At 39.6% G+C, this 18,553-nt stretch overlaps 1 protein-coding gene across 2 annotated transcripts in view; it reads left to right on the forward strand.

Annotated features, from left to right (window-relative positions):
- Top1 (DNA topoisomerase I) overlaps positions 1-18,553 on the forward strand; it is a 90,074-nt gene that overhangs the window by 7,512 nt on the left and 64,009 nt on the right. For both annotated transcript variants that reach the window (XM_051143707.1, XM_051143708.1), the window contains exon 3: positions 14,336-14,438. In XM_051143707.1, coding sequence (XP_050999664.1) covers positions 14,336-14,438 — 103 coding nt within the window. The remainder of the gene's footprint in view (positions 1-14,335; positions 14,439-18,553) is intronic.

Genomic DNA, 18,553 nt, shown 5'->3' on the forward strand with positions numbered 1-18,553 from the left:
AGTGGCTTATAAGTAATTAATGCTGAATATTGAATTGTTTTGAATTTTTATTTTTTAAACTACTACTTAAAGGAAATACAAGTCAGGTAGGAATGGTACACTAGTGTCCATTAAATTACACCTAATAGATCTTAATAGACCATAGACCTTTGATCAGGAAGATGATTGCAATAGGCTCAGACTATAAAATTAATACTCACTTAAAAGTAGGTCATAGTAACTGTGGAGATTAATGAATGGGGTCCAGTTTTAAGAAATCCTTAAAGCCTTCGAAAGGTTTTGCCATGGAAAAATGGTTCTTAAAATATTTGGGAAAAACCAGGAAGACGAATTTGTCTGTTTGTTTTTCCGAGACACAGTTTCTCTGTAACAGCCCTAACTGTCCTGGAACTCACTGTGTAGACCAACCTGGCCTCAAATTCAGAGATTCACCTACCTCTGCCTCCCTAGTGCTGGGATTAAAGGCGTGTGCCACCACTGCCAGGCTAGGAAGGTGAATCTTAATGCTGTATGTTGTATTGACCAGTTTGTGATAGATACCCAGTTAAGGGGGTTCGTTTCTCAGAGAAACTACTTCTCCCTCTCTCAGTGGTTAAAGACCAGAACATTGATTTTTTTTTTTTCCCCCAGTGTACATTTGTAAAACCTCACTGCCAACTCACTTCTAGTTTAAGTAGCCATACCAGGTGAGGTAGTGTGTGCTTATGATGTCAGTACATGAAGGCCAAGGAAGGAGAACTAGGAGTTCAAGGCCATTTTTTGGCTATATAATTTGAGGTCCTGCTTTAAAAACAAAACCCAAAAAACTTTGGAAACACAAAGGAAGGGGATACTGGCTATGCAGATGAGACTTGATAGGCTGTAGTAGGGGAGGAGGACCCCACCTGTCAAAAGGTCTAGGGAGGGGAATTTAACGGAAAAGGGGGAGGGAGTGTGGGAATAGGAAGATAAGAGCCAGAGGATTACAATCAGGATGCAATGTGAATAAATTATAATAATAATAGATTTTAAAAAGGATAAATTCATTCATTGAGGATTTACCTCAATAGAGATAATGAGTGGCTTTTGCTATGTCTTACCAGAATCCTATTCCTTCTGTTTCCATTTTTATAAAGCCATTTAATCTTGGTTTTCTTTTTGCATGGGATAACTGACTAGAGCTCAGAGAACTAGAGTTTGCTTTATTTTTTAAAAATAATTATTTTTACTTATGTTTCTGTCTGTCTTTTATGTCTATCCATCCATGCCATGTGTGAGCAGGTGCCCTCTGAGGCCAGTGGAGGATGTAGAATACCCCAGAACTGACGTTACTGCATGTGGATGCTGGGAACCAAACTCAGATCCTCTGGGTTAACAGCAAGTACTCTTAGCTGATGAGCCATCTCTCCAGTCCTACAGTGGTGAAGGAGAGGGCTTTAAGTAAACAGTAAAATACCGAAATCTAGTCTATGGGTCATTAAATTAGTTGGGGTCTTCATCTAGTAATGGTGTTGGTTTAAGTGGGAGATTATGAGTGGAGTGTGTGGGAGTATAGTTTCCTGATCAGCGCATTAGCATTTCCTGAGAACTTGTTGGAAATAGAATTTCTTGGGCCTTGCCTAGACCCATGGCACTCCGATTCTGAAATGGAGTCTCAGCTATCTAAGTTTTAAGCAGAATTCTAGGTGATCTGATGCATACTGATGTTTCAAAGCTTGTGGAGTACAACCAGATTTGAAGTTCGACTTTGTTGAGCCTCATACTTTTAGGCTGTGGAGTTTAGATTGTCTTAGATCAACTCTTAGCTAGGTAACCTTCAACATGTCACAACTTACCCTAATGTTCTTATCCATGAATTTGAGAGCGATGTCTGTAGCCCCAGTATTTAGGAGGCAGAAGCAGGGGTATGCAACTTTGAGCCAATCTGGGCCACAAAGCCAAATGCTGTCTTCCAACAAAAATAAAAGCAAAAGAAAACAAAAACCCAAAGAAGTAAACAACTAGGCCTGGTACGAACATATCCCCTGTATCAAATTGTTGACAAGAATAAGATAAACTGGCAGATCATCATAATCTTCTGGTTAAGTTCTTTATAGAACTTGACCTGACATTTATTTGTACAAAGCCTAAAACTAGTTTTGTAGTAATTTGGCTGCTTAAAGCTATGTTTTTATTTTCTCTCTCTTTTTGCCCTCACAAAGCTCCATGGCTGGGGTGTCATGACTTGTGCAGTGTTTGCGCTTCTGTAAGGCTGTGATACTGAATAATTCCTAGTGAGGAAGGGCTTTCCAGAGCACGGGCAATTTGAGGAATGTGTTCCGATGTCTTGCTAAATTCCCTAGTGGACCACAGCATGGCTTGAACGCTCTAATCATAATACCTCAAAGAAAGCCATGTTGGTGGAATCAGCAATGAGATAAAGAAACATTAACACCTTAATGCCTTTATGGCTAGACAAAATACAGATTTGGGGCCATTTGAGGCCCCTGGCCAATGGAATCAAAGGCAGTTTAGACTAAGCTGTGGACACCTGTATATTATAGGCAGGTTGGAAGTTAACTTTCCCTATTACTTAGCCATTGAGCACTCAGTTAATGGAAGCGAAGCCTGCAGGAATGGGCTTAACCCTAATTGAGCTGGCCTGAGAACATAAATGTCCAGGTTAGATGAGTCTACCTCCTAGAAAAGGAGAAGCAGTGCGGGGATGTCTGTGTGAAAATGAGTCATACTACAGAAACGTGGATGGAGGCAAGAATAAAACAGTCTAACTTTAAGCATTGTTCTTAGAAGAAAAGGATGAGTTAGTACAGATGGGATTCATTGTTCCTAAGGGTGAATATCTTCTGCAGACTCAGGCTTTGACTTTCCAGGGACGTTGTGCAGAAGTAGTCCACTTAGCAATGGCCCAATTCTGTAGAGCATGCATGTAGGAAAGATGCCTCAGCTTCAATGGGTCGGTTAGAATGCTATGTAGGGAGTCAACACAAAGGAATTCTCAATTGCCAACTATGCTGAAGAGGTCACACAGTAGAATGTTTTGCTTCCAACTTTCTAGATTAGGAAAATCCAATTCTGTACTGTCCAGTATGTTAGCCATATCAGACTTTTAACAGGGAAGAAAATACACTCCTTGATCAATAGTCCCAAAGGGGAAAGGGCACAGGTATGGGCTATGTCCCTAGAACCATATGGTAGGTATTCTTGAGGAGTCTTTAGTTGATCAGCTGAGATGAAAGACCCTTCTTTAGGGTCTTAGTTTGTCACAGTGATTTGAGGGTTGTTTTCCTAAAGGGATTTCTGGCTTCTCACCACGCACCAGCTTGTCTACCACCACAGGTCCCTTCAGTCTCTTGTCAGTCAGATTCTCTATTATCCCACTGAGCAATTTTCTTGATTCCTCTCACCTTCTGTGTCACATGGTATCTAGCCCCAACTGTGACATGGGACAGCTGTGCCACCTAATGAACACTTCTGCATGTCACTGCCCATCTTGGTAGGTGGCACTGTGCTTTTATGTAAGGGCTCCAGGGCCATGACACAGCCGGGCTTCACAGTTACGTTGTGCTCCCTGAGTACACAAAGGCATCTTTGCTGGTGGCAGAACTGAAGTGCAGCAGCTGTACCTGCTGCTTTCTATTGTGGTGCAGATATTTATCCTCAATAGTGTGTCATGTCAGAGTGTGAGAGGCTGGCCTGCTGTAAGAACTCCATCTGTGCCTGGGCACCTGGCTTTCATTGGCATGGAGCCGCTCATAGTTCACGCTCAGAACTTGGCTAGTGTAGTCTACCAGGCTGGCTCATGGCAGCTGGTAGTTGGTATAGCAGATGCCCAGGAACAGCTACAATGTTGCAAGACACCAACCTGCAAGGTAGTGTTGCCTCCCTCCCCAGCCTTTCCTATTTTATTGAATTTAAACTAGTCACATGTGGTGGAATCCTTTCATATTGGACAGCACAACTCTAAATAAAATACAGACACAACCGAAGAGATTAAGGCTTATATTTTGCTTGCAAAAGATGTTTGGGTCTCTTGTAACTTTTCAAGAAATCTGAAGACCAGTGTGAGTAGTGTATTGCAAAGTTTAAATGGATTTCCCACCTATATGCTTACGTTGCTTTATTGTAGATGATGCGCTAAGAGAACTTATCACTTATTCTTTGCTTTCCCTCTAGTGCTAAAAGAGAAAATTTATAGTCTTTTGGATAGAATGAATTCTTATTTTATCTCAGTGTCCCTATGAACTAGTTTATGTGTATTTCATATTTGGCAAAATAGATTGGCTTAAATCTAGTTTCATGGATTAATATCTTTTAAAATGGTTACTGTTTGCTTATGACTTCATTTGAAATTCTAAGCTTCTAGCATGTTACCTGTACCAAGTATGCTCACATTGTTAGAGTTAACAATACTATAAATACTGCACTATAAATTATAGAGAATCTTAAGATTGTATCTGGCATGTTAACTCTTAGTAAAAACAGGTTAGAGCTATTCCTTCCTGTCCGGTTTGTTTTCTTAGAGCCCTTCGCATGCCTATGTTGAGTGTAGGCAATAGCTTGTAAATAATTGTGCTCACAATTAGCTAAGACATATTCATCTGCTGAAACAAAATGGCATTATAACCTTGGCTGCTGAGGCCACTGACAGACACTTGAGTAAATTACGTAGAGATTAGAAACACAAAGCCAGGCGGTGGCACAGGCCTTTAATCCCAGCACTTCGGAGGCAGAGGCAGGCAGATCGCAGTGAGTTTGAGGCCAGCCTGGTCTACAAAGTGAGTGCAGGATGGCCAAGGCTACACACAGAAATCCTGTCTCGAAAAACCAAAAAAAAAAAAAGATGGAGCAGAAGCCAGCACTCTTAAAGTGTGAATCGAGACAGTTGGAAAGAGGGAATGGAATTTTTTCACTGTTCTTTCCTACTAATGACAATAAGCTTTTAGGCTTGTTAGTTCCTGGGGAGATTCACACATTTCTGATAAATGACCACACTCCAGGATGTCAGTCTTTATCACTAGAGACCAGTTCATTATCTGTCTTAAACAAAAAGTCTTTTAAAGCATTAGAAAATACAAGTGCATAGTATTAAGTATAATGTTGATTTTTGTGTAAACTCCAGCATTGGGGATGTGATTCCACAGGAGGAAGATACAAGTAAGCTTTATAATAGTAGGCAATAAATGCCGTCTTTAAAAAAATAATCAGTTTGTTCTGTCAGTTGGTTTCATTGTCTATTATGTTGTTTTGTGGTACTGAGAAACAAAACCAAGGCCTTGTACATGATAGGCAAATTGCTCTGCCATTGAGCTACATTCTAAGCCAGTGTTGATAATGCTTCAGCCCTTTAATACAGTTCTTCATATTGAGTGACCCCTCAACTTTAAAATTATTTTATTGCTACTTCATAATTGTAATTTTGTTACTGTTATGAATTGTAAGATAAACATCTGATATAATATGCAACCCCTGGAAAGTGGTTGCTCAGTCCCCAAAGGAGTTGTGATTCACAGATTGAGAACCACTGCTAAAGTCCTTGTTTTTTACTTTATTTTATTATATTTTTTTGGGGCGGGGACAAGGTCTTGCTATGTAACACCAGCTAGCTTGGAATACATTATATAGACTAGGCTAGCCTCCACCTCCCAAAGATCCACCAGTCTTTGGGGTTAAAGGCATGTGCCACCAAGTCCAGGAGGGAACTATTGTCTTTTTTGAGACAAGGTATTATTAAGTATCAAAGGCTGGCCTCCGATGCTCAGTCCACTTATCTCTGCCTCCTGAGATTACATTTAAGAGCCATCACTGTTGCTCCAATATCCATTTTGTGAGCTGGTTGTATATATTTGTATGTTAAAGAGGAATAGTGATTTTCTTGAAGAAAAGTTATACAGTGTGTGCCTTCTTGGGGAAGGCAGCTTTTGATAGCATAACTCCTTCCTACACTGATTGCACCTTGAAGGAGGGAGGTCATACTGTTATATAGCTACTATAAATAAAAATCTCAAAAGTCTACCAAGAAAAGTTGGTGTAGAGTCTGGCTTCAATCATGGCTTAGAGTTCCCTTCTTTGTTCCAGAAAGCGCACGCGCACTCCTTTTCTCTCTCTCTCTCTCTCTGTCTGTCTCTGCTTTTATGGCCTTGATTTGATTACCTTAAAGTCTTGAAGGTTGTGAAATGGTTTTATAATTATTACTGTTTGTTGATTCTTTAGCATCCCTCCTCCACAAGATGGAATTGCTATGTTAGGCAAATACAGTAGTGCCATTGAGTCGGTTCCACACACCCCAACCTGTTTCCTCTTAGAAAGTGTGAATGTTTATGCTTGGATTGATCTTTGACTGCATTTAAAGAGGAATAGGCTTGGCTACTTTGTTAGGTGGCCACCTACTGACTACAGCTAAAATAATGCAAGCATGTACTGCACAACGAATTTTAACTGGTGATGTCTTTGAAAACAAATTGTATGCACATAGAGCATGTGTGTTGTGTGTTTATGGAAATGAGAGGACCGCTTTCAGGAGTTGGTTCTCTTCTACCTTGAGGTGGGACCCCTTTTCTTGTTGCTGTTGCTGACTTTTTTAAAGATTTATTTATTTTATTTATTGCATATGAGTGCTTTATCTGCAGAAGAGGGTGTTAGATCACATTATAGATGGTTGTGAGCCATCATGTGGTTGCTGGGATTGAACTCAGGACCTCTGGAAAAGCAGGTGGCGCTCTTAACCACTGAGCCATCTCTCCAGCCCAGCTGTTGCTGACTTTTAAGCTTCTAGGGGTGATGCTCTTATCTCTGCCACTGTTTTGCCATAGGAGTGTTGAGATAACAGTGCCTGCCAATGGATCTGGTCTTTTATATAGAGAGTTCTCTGGGTGTGTATAGCACTAGCGCATGTTGAGCCATCTCCCTGGACCAGCCTGGGGGAATTCCTCCCTCAGGCTTCTAGATGTAGGATTGTTAGAAGAGGCCAAAATTGTGGGGTTTGTTTTGTTTTTAGTCTTTTTCAGGATCTCAGTGTAGGGAAAGAAAAAAAAATTTTTTTCCAAGATAGGGTTTCTCTGTGTAGTCTTGGCTGTCCTGGACTCCGCTTTGTAGACCAGGCTGGCCTCCAACTCACAGCAATCCACCTGCCTCTGCCTCCCATGTGCTGAGATTAAAGGTGTGGGCCACTACACCCAGCAGGAAAGAAAAATTAAGCACCTTTTTATCCAGTGTTGCCCTATCAGATAAGGTGCCTAGGGCATGATTGCTGCTTTGAGTCCACATATAGAGCCAGAACTCTTAACTTGTATGCAATGACTAAGCTCAATTCAGGTCTATATAACTAAATAATGAAGATGATTAAATGATGTACGCTTGTAATTTCTTAGAAATTAGCCAGGAATTCTGTTGAAATCTATTTAGTTGGTTAACTTCATTCATACACATATGAGCCCCAACTATTATTTCATCTATCAAAAAGGAGCACTTTTACCAAGTACACAGATGCCAAGTTTATAATGAGCAGAGATGCGAAGCTCCTGAGAGCTTTTCTATGCTGCCTTCTCTTTTGGGTGGTGAGTGCTGAGACAGGGTTTCTTTTTGTAGCCCCACCTGTGCTGGAACTCTCTCTGTAGACTAGGTTGGTTTCAACTCAGATCTGCCTGCCTGTCTTTCCAGTGCCAAAGTTAAGCCAGGTGTGGTGGTGCACGCCTTTAAACCTAGCATTCAGGAGGCAGAGGTAGGTGAATCTTTGTGAGTTCGAGGCCAGCCTGGTCTGCAAAGTGAGTCCAGGATAGCCAGAGCTACACAGAGAAAACCCTGTCTCAAAACCAAAAAGGGAAAGAAAGAAAGAAAGAAAGAAAGAAAGAAAGAAAGAAAAAAAGTTAAGCAGTTTGCATCCAAGGACATACATTAAAGATAGAACAAGAATTTGATATTTTTAGCTGTAGAGCAAGTCTGTTTTCTCTAGCCTCTTTCGGAGCTCTGTGGTAGGGTTTGCCTATGATTGTTTATATTCTGTCTCCTTCTTTTGAGGCGGAGGTCTACTCAGGGAACCTTTGGTTTCAATCTTTTCAATCTTGTGTCTCAGCTTCTGAGTAGCTAATGGGACAATAGGTATACTTTGCCTCATCCATCTTATTCTAAGGTTTTGCAAAATGTTTTCTGAGTTTGGCTTTCTTTCTCATATAATTCATATGTCTGATTTTCATATGGAAAAGAAGGTTTTATTTGGCCAGGTGATGCTAGAGGGGACTTGGCTTACAAATCTCTAGCTTTATTGTCATCTTGAGATTAGATCAACTTTGAGAGATTCTCTTTTCCAGTAGGTCAAATTTTGTCAAGATTTATTTGATGAAGATATTTCACTGTTTCTTCCACCTGAGATCTACCTAGTAGAAAGAGGAAAGTAACTTAGAAACACAAAACAATAATAAACATAGAAATATAACAGCAGCAAGACATTCAAACAGGTAATAGCACCAATACAATTAAATTGCTCTTTGAAAGTTGATAATATAGGAATTCTGTTACAATTTTTCAGAATAGACTTAATTTCTTCATTCTTTTGTGTCCCTTGTGTTAGTCTGCCTTCTGATTCCTTCCCTTTACCTGCCACTTGTGTTTCAGGAGTTTTTCAAACCCTTAGCATTGTTGTCATCCATTCATTCTGTTTCTAGACTGTAGAGTCTAGAGACATCTTGGAGGTACGTCTTCAGGTTAAACTCCTAATTGTAGCACTGGTGGGTAAAAGAAGGGGTGGAACACATGAGCTGATTAGACATTGTAGGATTCTCCTGTCTCAAGAACTGTGTGCACCAACTAGGCATACTTTATTTTTTAAAATGTCATTTTAAGCAAAGTGTGTATCTAGTAAAGATTAGCGATTACCTTTGCTGAAATGTGTATATTTCCTTTCCTTTAAAATTGGCCACATGGGGGCTGGAGAGATGGCTCAGAGGTAAAGAGCACTGTCTGCTCTTCCAAAGGTCCTGAGTTCAATTTACAGCAACCATATGGTGGCTCACAGCCATCTGTATGTAATGTGATCAGATCCCTTCTTCTGGCCTGCAGGTGGGCATGCAGAGCACTGTATACATAAATAAATATTTAAAAGTTGGTCACATGTTGAGAGTCTGCATGTTGCTGGCTCCTGTTTTAATGTATCTTTCTCTTGTTCATTAATTACATGATTGTATCGTAAACTCTTTGAAGATAGAGTCATCTGATTAGTCTTTAGTAGGGGGGTGTGGACTTGAGAGTACATGTAATGGTGGTAAATTAGCCCTCACAACATAATCCTGAATCTGGTAATGCTAAGAATCCCTTTTCCTGTGCTCATTAAACATCAAATCCTGTATAGTGCTAACCAGAAGCTGTTCCTAGTGTGGGAAAAAGATGGACTATCTTTATCATTTGGAAGTTTGTTTCTTTCTGCTTTATTTTTAAATGTGTGTATGTGTGTGCCCTTGGAATCCAGAGCCAGAGTTGCAGGCAGTTGTGAGTTCACTCAACATGAGTGCTGGGAACTGAACTCAGGACCTACAAGTTTCTTTGCTTAAAAGCCCTTTCAACTTCAAGGAGGCATGCTTTGGGTAATAATAATAATAATAATAGTAATATCTGGTGTTTTCTAGCTATTCATTTACTAATGTGTCTTTCTAGAGTAATTTTATTTAATTGACAGTGAAATAGTTGTTACACACTTCTGTTTTTTTGAAGACTTTAGGGTTCTTTCTGTGGTTTCATTTAGAGTTTTCAAATGCTAAGAATTGAAACAGGTGGTGCCTATGCATATAAAGGCTTGCGCTTTTGCATGGGCTCAAGCAGAATACATACATACAAGCCATTGGGTGACTAAATTCACAGTAAATAAGGTTTTATGGTGATATAGTACATAGTGGTTGCTACTTTTCTTAGCTGTCAGTTAAATTTATTGCAGTCCTTTTTGCACTTGACAGGTACTTGGAGTGTCACAATTATTTTTACAAGTATTTTAACAATATCTATTCTTTGACAAATCCCAGGAAGTATAATTAATCTTTAAAGGCACTAGTATATTCTCTACAAACAGTGTTTTCACCATGCATGATAGAGCTCGCTTTGCTTTTTACTTACTGCCTCCTCTGACCACGGACTTGGTCAAGGTTCCCCCACCATTGCCTTAAATACTTGGCTTCAGTTAGCAAATAAAGTCTCACTATTTGAGCACAGCTTTCTGTTTTCATTAGGGCCTTTTGTTCTTCCAACTACTAGGATCTAAGAGAATTTTCCTGACCTCCTCTTCCTCTACATTCTTTTCCCATCAAGTGCTTCTATTGTCCTGATTTTTTCCATTGTTCTTAATCTCTTTGCTATCACTGTTGTGTGCATGTTTGTATGTGTGTGTTTTCTGGGTTGTTCCCCCCACCCCCCTTACACATGGCATTTCAACTAGCTTCCCTTAAGTATGGTTTCTGTTCTTTTTCAGATTGAAGCAGCTGTCATCCTAGAGTAGAGCACTCTGACCCTAGGCTAATATTATCTGTTAAACTTTTGGCACCTAGTATGGTGGCAAAGGTCTGTTATCCTAGTATTCAAGAGGTGGAGGCAGGAGGATCTTGAGTTCTTCAGACAGCTTAGCAACAAGACCTTCTTTGAGAAACTCAAAGGCTGGGGACATAACTCAATAAGAAAACAGTTAACAGTGTAAAATAAGACTTTGCATTTGATCCCTAGCCCCAATCCCAAATTTTTTGTCTCCTTAATACAATTTCTCTCTTGGAATTAGGCTCATTTTCTTCCTTTACATAGTAGCAAAACATAAAGGATTGGAAAGGGAGGGAGTTCTTAGAACTAAGGGCATGATCTTACAAATATTAATTTTTCTCTTTCCTTGGGGCCTGGTATAGAATAGACACTCAGTTATGTCAAATATCACTTACTTTGCTGCAGGTCAGCAACACTTAATTTTTCTTTTGTTTGTTTTGTTTTTTCTGTGTAGCCTTGGCTATCCTGGACTTAATTTGTAGACCGGGCTGTTCCCGAACAACGAGATCCACCGTCTCAGCCTCCTGAGTACTGGGATTAAAGGAGTTAGCCGCCACCACCACCCGGCAGCAATACTTAATTTATATATAATATTATTATTATGAAGCATGCTACTACAAATTTAGTAGACTTAAGTTGGATGTAGTGTCACTTGCTCCATAGTCTCAACTTCTTGGGAGGCTAATTCAAGAATTCATTAAATGAAAAAAATCTCTTTCATAAAAATTGCATGTCACCTAGAGTTATCTGAAGGCTAAATTGGGCTGTGAGGATTCACTTCCAAGATAATTTCATGTGGCTGTTAGAAGGAAGCATTAGTTCCCCACCACATGTGTCTGAGTGTTTCTAATGTGGTAGCTAGCTGGTTTCCACCAGAAAAAGAGAGCAAGAGGGAAGTTCCAGTGCCTTTATGAGCTAATGTTGGGTGCTGTATACTGACATTTACTTGTAGAAGTGTGTGGGAGGGTAGATAGACATTTGCAGGGCAGCATCAGATGTCTTTTGTTTTGTGTTTTGTTCTTGTTTTTGTATTTTGAGACAGGATCTCCCTGTGTTAGCCTTGGCTGTCCTGAACTCACTTTGTAGATTAGACTGGCCTCAAACTCACAGCGATCCGCCTGCCTCTGCCCTCCAAGTGCTGGCATTAAAGGTGTACACTACCATGCCCAGCTAGCATCAGATGTTTTCATCAGGCTCTCTCTGCTTTATTTTTTAAGGGTTTATTTTATTATTTGTCTGTGTATATGTATGCGAATAGATGCCGTTGGAGGCCAGAAGAGGGTGTTAGATCTCCAGAAGCTGGAATTAAGGGAGGCTATGAGCTGCCCCTAACGTTAGTGCTGTGAACTGAACTGTTGTCATGTCTTAAAGAGCAGCAAGCGCTCTTATCTACTGAAACTTCTCTCCAGCTTCTTTTTACTGTATATTTTTGAGATAGAATTTTTCACTGACTTGGGAGTTCCAGGGGTCTGTCTCTGTCTTTCCAGAGTTGGGATATATGTACACAGCAATAAGCCAGATTCAGAATACACAGTATTGTGAATTTCCCTCATGTGTTCTTAAAAAGACATCACAAGAAATGGGACTAGGAAGGGAACCAGTGGAAGTGGGGATAAGAATGAATAATGAAGGAATATTATTATCAAAGTACTTTATATGCATGTTGAAATGTTTTAATAATGCCTAGGATGTCGGTAGCTCTGCTAGTTTCCCTAGTACTACTGTGATAGTTACCCTAGCAAAAAGTGGGGGAGAGACAATGTAATAACAGATCTTACTATTTTATACAATCAACATACATCAAAACAAAACAAAGAACCCCAGCCCTTACCTCTAAGAGAATTAGAGGGGGTAAAGAGCAATAATGTTTTAGTAAGCAAAGCTCATTCCAAGAGAAAATTGATTAAATCAATTTTTACTAAAATTTTACAGAAAAATTAACTAAATCAATTTTTACTACATTTAAAACGTAAGTTTCTTAAAACTGGTTATGGTGGCTGCAGAGATAACTTAGCAGTTATGAGCTCCCATCCCTGACATGGAGGCTCACAACCATCTGCAGCTCTAGTTCCAGAGAATCTGATGTCCTCTTCTGGCCTACAAAGGCATTGCATACACATGGTACATAGATGTCTATACAAGCAAAATACCTATGTACATAAATTAAAATAAATCTGTTTTTGAAAAATGGCTAATTTAATTATGATAGTTCACTTTTGTAATCCCCAACACTTGGATGTTTGAGGTTGGGGGTATCTATCCAAAACAGCAATCCCGTGACTAACAGAAAATATCCACAGTATCATAATACATTTGGGCAAAAAATTGCATCCCAGAAATATATAAAGACCCCGTAGAGGCAAGTGGATCCCTGTGAGTAGTTCAAGGCCAGTTTGGTCTACAGAGCAAGTCCTAGGACAGCCAGGGCTATACAGAGAAACCCTATCCTGAAAAACCAGACCCCCCAAAAAGGGGGGGGGGGAAATGACAGAACTTGTATGACTCAGTAATAATGTACACACATTTACCCAAACACACACACACAAATACTGCAGTGGGAGAAACTGTAGTATTAATAGTCAATAAGCACAGTTCTTTAAACAATCATTTAATCATTAGAAAAACAGGAATTAAAAACCACACTGAGGAGGCTCTCTCAGTGGTTAAGAGCGCTTGCTCTTGTAGAGGACCTAGGTTTGGCTTCCAGCACTCATGGCGGCTTATATCTGCAATTCCAGTTCCAGAGGATCCAGTACTCTTATGACCTCTACAGGGACCCAGCACGCACGCACGCACGCATGCATGCGCGCCCGCACACACACACAGTGGATTTACATATATGCAGGCATATATGTGTGAAGCATTTTAAAAAACACAGTGAGGCAGTATATATGTCTTAGTCACTATTCTTTTGCTGTGAAGAGATGTCTTGATCAATACAACTCTTATAAAAGAAAGCATTTAAATGGGGTCTTGTTTATAGTTTCAGAGGTTTAGGGAACATGGAAGCAGTAGGCAGGCATGGTGCTGGAGAAGTAGCTGAGAGCTACATCCTGATTCTGATCTGTTGGCCAAGAGAGAAACCCTGGGCCTGGTGTTGGCTTTTGAAACCTCAAAGCCCACTCTAGTGACATACTTTGTCCAATAAGGCCACACCTCTTAACTTTTTCAAATAATGCCATTCGTTGATGATTAAGCATTCAAACATATGAGTCTATGGGGGTTATTCTTATTATAGCCATCACAATATATACACTTTGTAGAGTAGCAAAATTTAAGGTAATAAAGATCATGTTGGCCAGGCATTGTGATGTACTCAGGAGAATGGATCTCTCAGTTTGAGGCTAGCCTGATGTACATAGCTGCATAGCTTTGCCTTAAAGAGAAACAACGGTAAGCCTGATAATTCTAGATGTTGCTAGTGATTTGCATCAGCTTAGGACTCTAATAATAGTTCATGGGAATATATGATAGTCCATCACTTAGGAATATATAGTTTAGCGGTTTCCTATAAAGTTAAAAGTACATTTTTATGTGACGTGGCAATTTTATTTTACTTCATTTAAAAGCAAATATCCACCACGTGAGTTGTAAATTACAGGACATCTATGTAATGGAAGCTAAATGAAACCATGGAGGCAGCTTAGTGGCTGCTTGCTTCCTTCTCATTCATATGTTCCTGGATTTGAGGCAGGGCAATGGAGCGTCTTTGTAAAATCTTCCTTCCAGTAGGATGTTCTTTTGTGGCCACTTTGGCGTTTGACTTCTGTTTCTATAGCTGTTTGTTAAGGTGGGCAGGCAAAAGATAACTTATGATTCCTTGTGACCAACTTGTCTCTTATGGTTGCAGATTCTCACAAACACAAAGATAAACACAAAGATCGAGAACACAGGCATAAAGAGCACAAGAAGGAGAAGGAGAAGGACCGGGAAAAGTCTAAGCATAGCAACAGGTAAGGATTGACCAACAGAGCGCCTCATTCAATAGGGAATTGATCCGGCTTCCATGGGTAGGTATCAACTCTAGGTGAAGCCAACAGCACGGGTAGCAAAGCAAGACACTGTATTTGCTGAAGAGAATGCTTTGATAAGTCAGGCCTCACTTGGGATAAGATTGTTTAGATCTAAAAAAACAAAGCAAGCAGTTAAAAAAAATACAGTTCATAACAACTAAAGTATAGATAGATCTATTGTAATAGACTGCTTAGTCAAACATGCAGAGATTACCTTGGTAAAGTGATTTGGTGTCATTGATTCCTAGATTTTAAAGCTATATTTACATTTTAAACTTGATGTTTCAAAACTATTTCACTAATTTGTCTTATTGTCAGCAGACAACTTAAAGACAATATTTATATCCTTTTGTAATAAGTGTTGGTTTTTGTTTGCTTTGGTGTTTTGAAACATGGTTTCTTTCTTTCTTTCTTTTTAAAGGTTTTTGAGACAGGGTTTCTCTGTGTAGCCTTGACTGCCCTGGACTTGCTTTTGTAGACCAGGCTGGCCTTGAACCCACAGCAACCTGCCTGCCTTTGCATCCCAAATGCTGGGATTAAAGGTGTGCTTCACCACGCCTGGCTCTGAAACATAGTTTCTTTGTGTAACCTTGGATACCCTGGAAGTAGCTCTGTAGGCCAGGCTGGCCTTTAACTCACAAAGGTCCACCTGCCTCTGCTCTTCTGAGTGCTGGGATTAAAGGTGTGCCACCACCACCTAGCCAGAAACAAGTTTTTTATGAATCATTAAAATAACCAGTTAAGTTTTCTCTTATGAGAACATTTCTTCCCAAATCATGTACCCATTTTGTTTTTTTTTTCCTATCACATAGTCATATTAGTTTGCATTTTATTTACTCTTAATATTAATCTCAGCATTTGAATCGAGTTTTGCTTGTGCATTTTCAGCTTGCAATTGTTCAGCTAATAGTTTTATCTACCAAAATAGATTGGAGAGCAAAGAATATTGCCAAGGCTATGGAAACACTTTTCATGGTGATACGAAAGACATAACAATTATTTTCTGTATAGTTTCTGTAGTATTATCAATGCCTCAAAATATGTACACACAAACTATTAGAATTGAGAGGAGAATTATTACAGCCAATGATTTTATTCTTTTATTTTCAGTAATTGTTAGTACATGTTTTTTCTAAATGTTAGTACATGTAGAAATCACTAAGGATGCCTGGGTGAGGGTTGGGGGTTAAACAACAGCAACCACTAGGTGAGCATGGTAGACCAACACCTGTAATGTCAGCGTTGCAACAGTCTAAAGCAGGAGGATGACCACAAGATTGAGGCCAGGTCTAGGCTACATAGTGCAAGACACTAACTCAGACAAACATTTGAAAGTAATAAAGTGCAGTTATTGCCTAGTTTGACTTAATTGACGTTTCCAGAATAGTGACACCCAAGCATTAGAGCTGTGTTTGAGAGCTGAGATAAATCACACTCTGCAGCTAGCCCTTCTTAAAAACAGTTTGACTCCTCCATGCCTTTTCATCTTTTTTTGCAAGGTTCTCATTTCCTTCTAATGTGCATAGTAGTTCTCCAGCAGCCTTTGGTTGCCTTCCTCTGCTGTTTTCCCTTGTGATTTGCCTTCACCTTATACTGTGTATTGAGCCTTGTAAACTTCTCAAATACAACATCTTTTCTGATACCACTAGGCCTTACAATACGCCATGGCTGTTTGTAGACTAAATACCATGTTGCCCTACACTCCCCATTTCCCTACTGTACTAGGGATTGAACCTAGGGCCTTAAATGCTAGGCAACACAACATCACTGAATTGTGTATATCCCCAACCCTTTTTTAGATTGATAGAGAGATGAGGTCTCAACAAGTTGCCCTGACTTGTTCTTGGGACTTGCTTGGTAAGCCCAGGCAGGCCTGGAATTTATGATTTTCCTGCTTCAGCTTGCCAAGTATCACTATTACACCTGACCTTTCTTGTTGTTCTCTTTGTTGTTTCCTTTCTTTTCTTTCTTTCTTTTTTTCTTTTTGATTTTGGTTTTTTTTGTTGTTGTTGTTGTTTTTTGAGAGAGGGTTTCTCTGTGTAGCCTTTGACTGTCCTGGACTCACTTTTTAGACCAGGCTGGCCTCGAACTCAAGATCCGCCTGCCTCTGCCTCCCAAGTGCTGGGATTAAAGGCGTGCACCACCGTGCTCGGCCTCTTATTGTTCTCTTAATACTCTTTTTAGTAATATCTTTCTAATCACTCCATATTATTAACTTTTTATGTCTTATGGTCCCACGAATATATTCTTTTCTTGGTCATTACCAGGCTTGGGTCTTGTGAGTAATCCTGATATGAACAGTGGTATATGAACTCATATCTGAAATCCTGTTTTCAATTCTTCTGGGTGTGTAGATCTAAGAGTAGAATTATTGGATTATGTCAAGCCATTGTTGCTTCTTTTTCCTTTTGAGATACTAGGGACTGAACCCAGGTTACATTCTACAACTGAGCTACATCTGCAGCTTAATTAGTGTTATGCTGCTGTTCTAGCTGATGTATAGTGCAATAGGAAAAAAAGAGTTGGTTCGTTTTTTCCTTACCATGAAGGAATTTTATCATTGGCAGTGATGGGAGGCATATTTTATAAGTCAGATGATTTTAATGTGACTAGAAATTTGTTGAGAAAACATTTAAAAGAAAAAGGTTAATATTTAAAACAATCTTTTCAAAATGATTTTGTGTTGACATATGACTTCAACCATAACTTATTATTATAATGAGTAAAAAGGATAGCATAAAGTTAAACGTGTAACCAAGGACTTAGGGACCATACTTTCTTCTTATCCTGTTTTACTAAAATCATTTTGTCAAAATAAAATGTCTCGGGCTGGAGAGATGGCTCAGAGGTTAAGAGCACTGGCTGTTCTATCAAAAGTCCTGAGTTCAATTCCCAGCAACCACACGGTGGCTCACAACCATCTATAACGAGTTCTGGTAACCTCTTCTGGCATGCAGGTGTACATACAGGCATAATATTGTATACATAATACATAAATAAAGTGTCTCCTGTGGGCTGGGATTAAAGGCATGTGGCAACACCGCCTGGCTATTGACATACTTTTTTGAAAGGCTACAATAATTCCAAAGCCTTTATCTTAGAATTCTGGCCTGTCCACTAATATGTATGCCCCATGATTTTCACTAGATTTCCTAATCTTTTTCTCCAGTCAACTTCCTCGTCTTCATATTAATGTGTGCTTCAGATGATCTTTGTGAAGTGTTCTGCAGATGTGAGAAAGCAATATTTTGCTCATCTATCACAATTACAGTCTTCTCTGAGTAAGCACACACAGATTTAGGCAGCTTTTCGTTTATTTGTTTTGTTTTGTTTGACAGAGTTTCAAAATGCACTCACTATGTAAACCAGGCTGACTTAACCCACAAAAATGACCATGCCTCTGTCTCCTAAGTATGGAGATTTAAGCCATTCCTTAAGATTAAGCCAGCCTAGGTTGAGGCTGGTTTTGGTATACAGTTTGTCTTCTAATATGCTTTTCTTTTGATGGAAATAATGAAGAAACCAGTGGCCTTTTTATCAGAAAGTAGCATTGAAAGAATGTGGTCTGAGTTTGTTTACTCATGACTAAGTGTGGCTGTGAGACTCTTCATTGATCTGTGGTTTAGTTTAGGAGCATAGTTAAACAGACAGCTTGTAAGGAAGCTTAAAGCTACTTCTGTTTTGACCATTCCCTAGACAGTTTTTGCAACAAAGTAAGTAGGTTATATTCTATCTAATACAGTCCAGTCAGTGTACTGCGTTCCTGTTTTTAGTTTATTTTCTGACCAAACCTAGCTAACTCGGTGACTGTTATCCTCATTTCAACTGTTACCGTGAGGGAGCAGGCAATTGGAACAGACTTCTGTGTCCCCTTTTCTGATGGTTGCATCAATTATTTGTCAGCAGATTGCACTTGGAACCCAAGTCCAGGAATTACATTTCTGTGCAATAATATTACTCTAAATAGGAGAGTTAACCTTTCTTTCTTCCGGTGCTGTGGGCACAAGCCTGACAGGATCCCGCCTTCGTTATTTGGTTTCACTTAAGGGAAAAAA

The sequence above is a fragment of the Acomys russatus genome, chromosome 4 (assembly GCF_903995435.1).
Source record: "Acomys russatus chromosome 4, mAcoRus1.1, whole genome shotgun sequence".
Taxonomy (NCBI): Eukaryota; Metazoa; Chordata; class Mammalia; order Rodentia; family Muridae; genus Acomys; species Acomys russatus.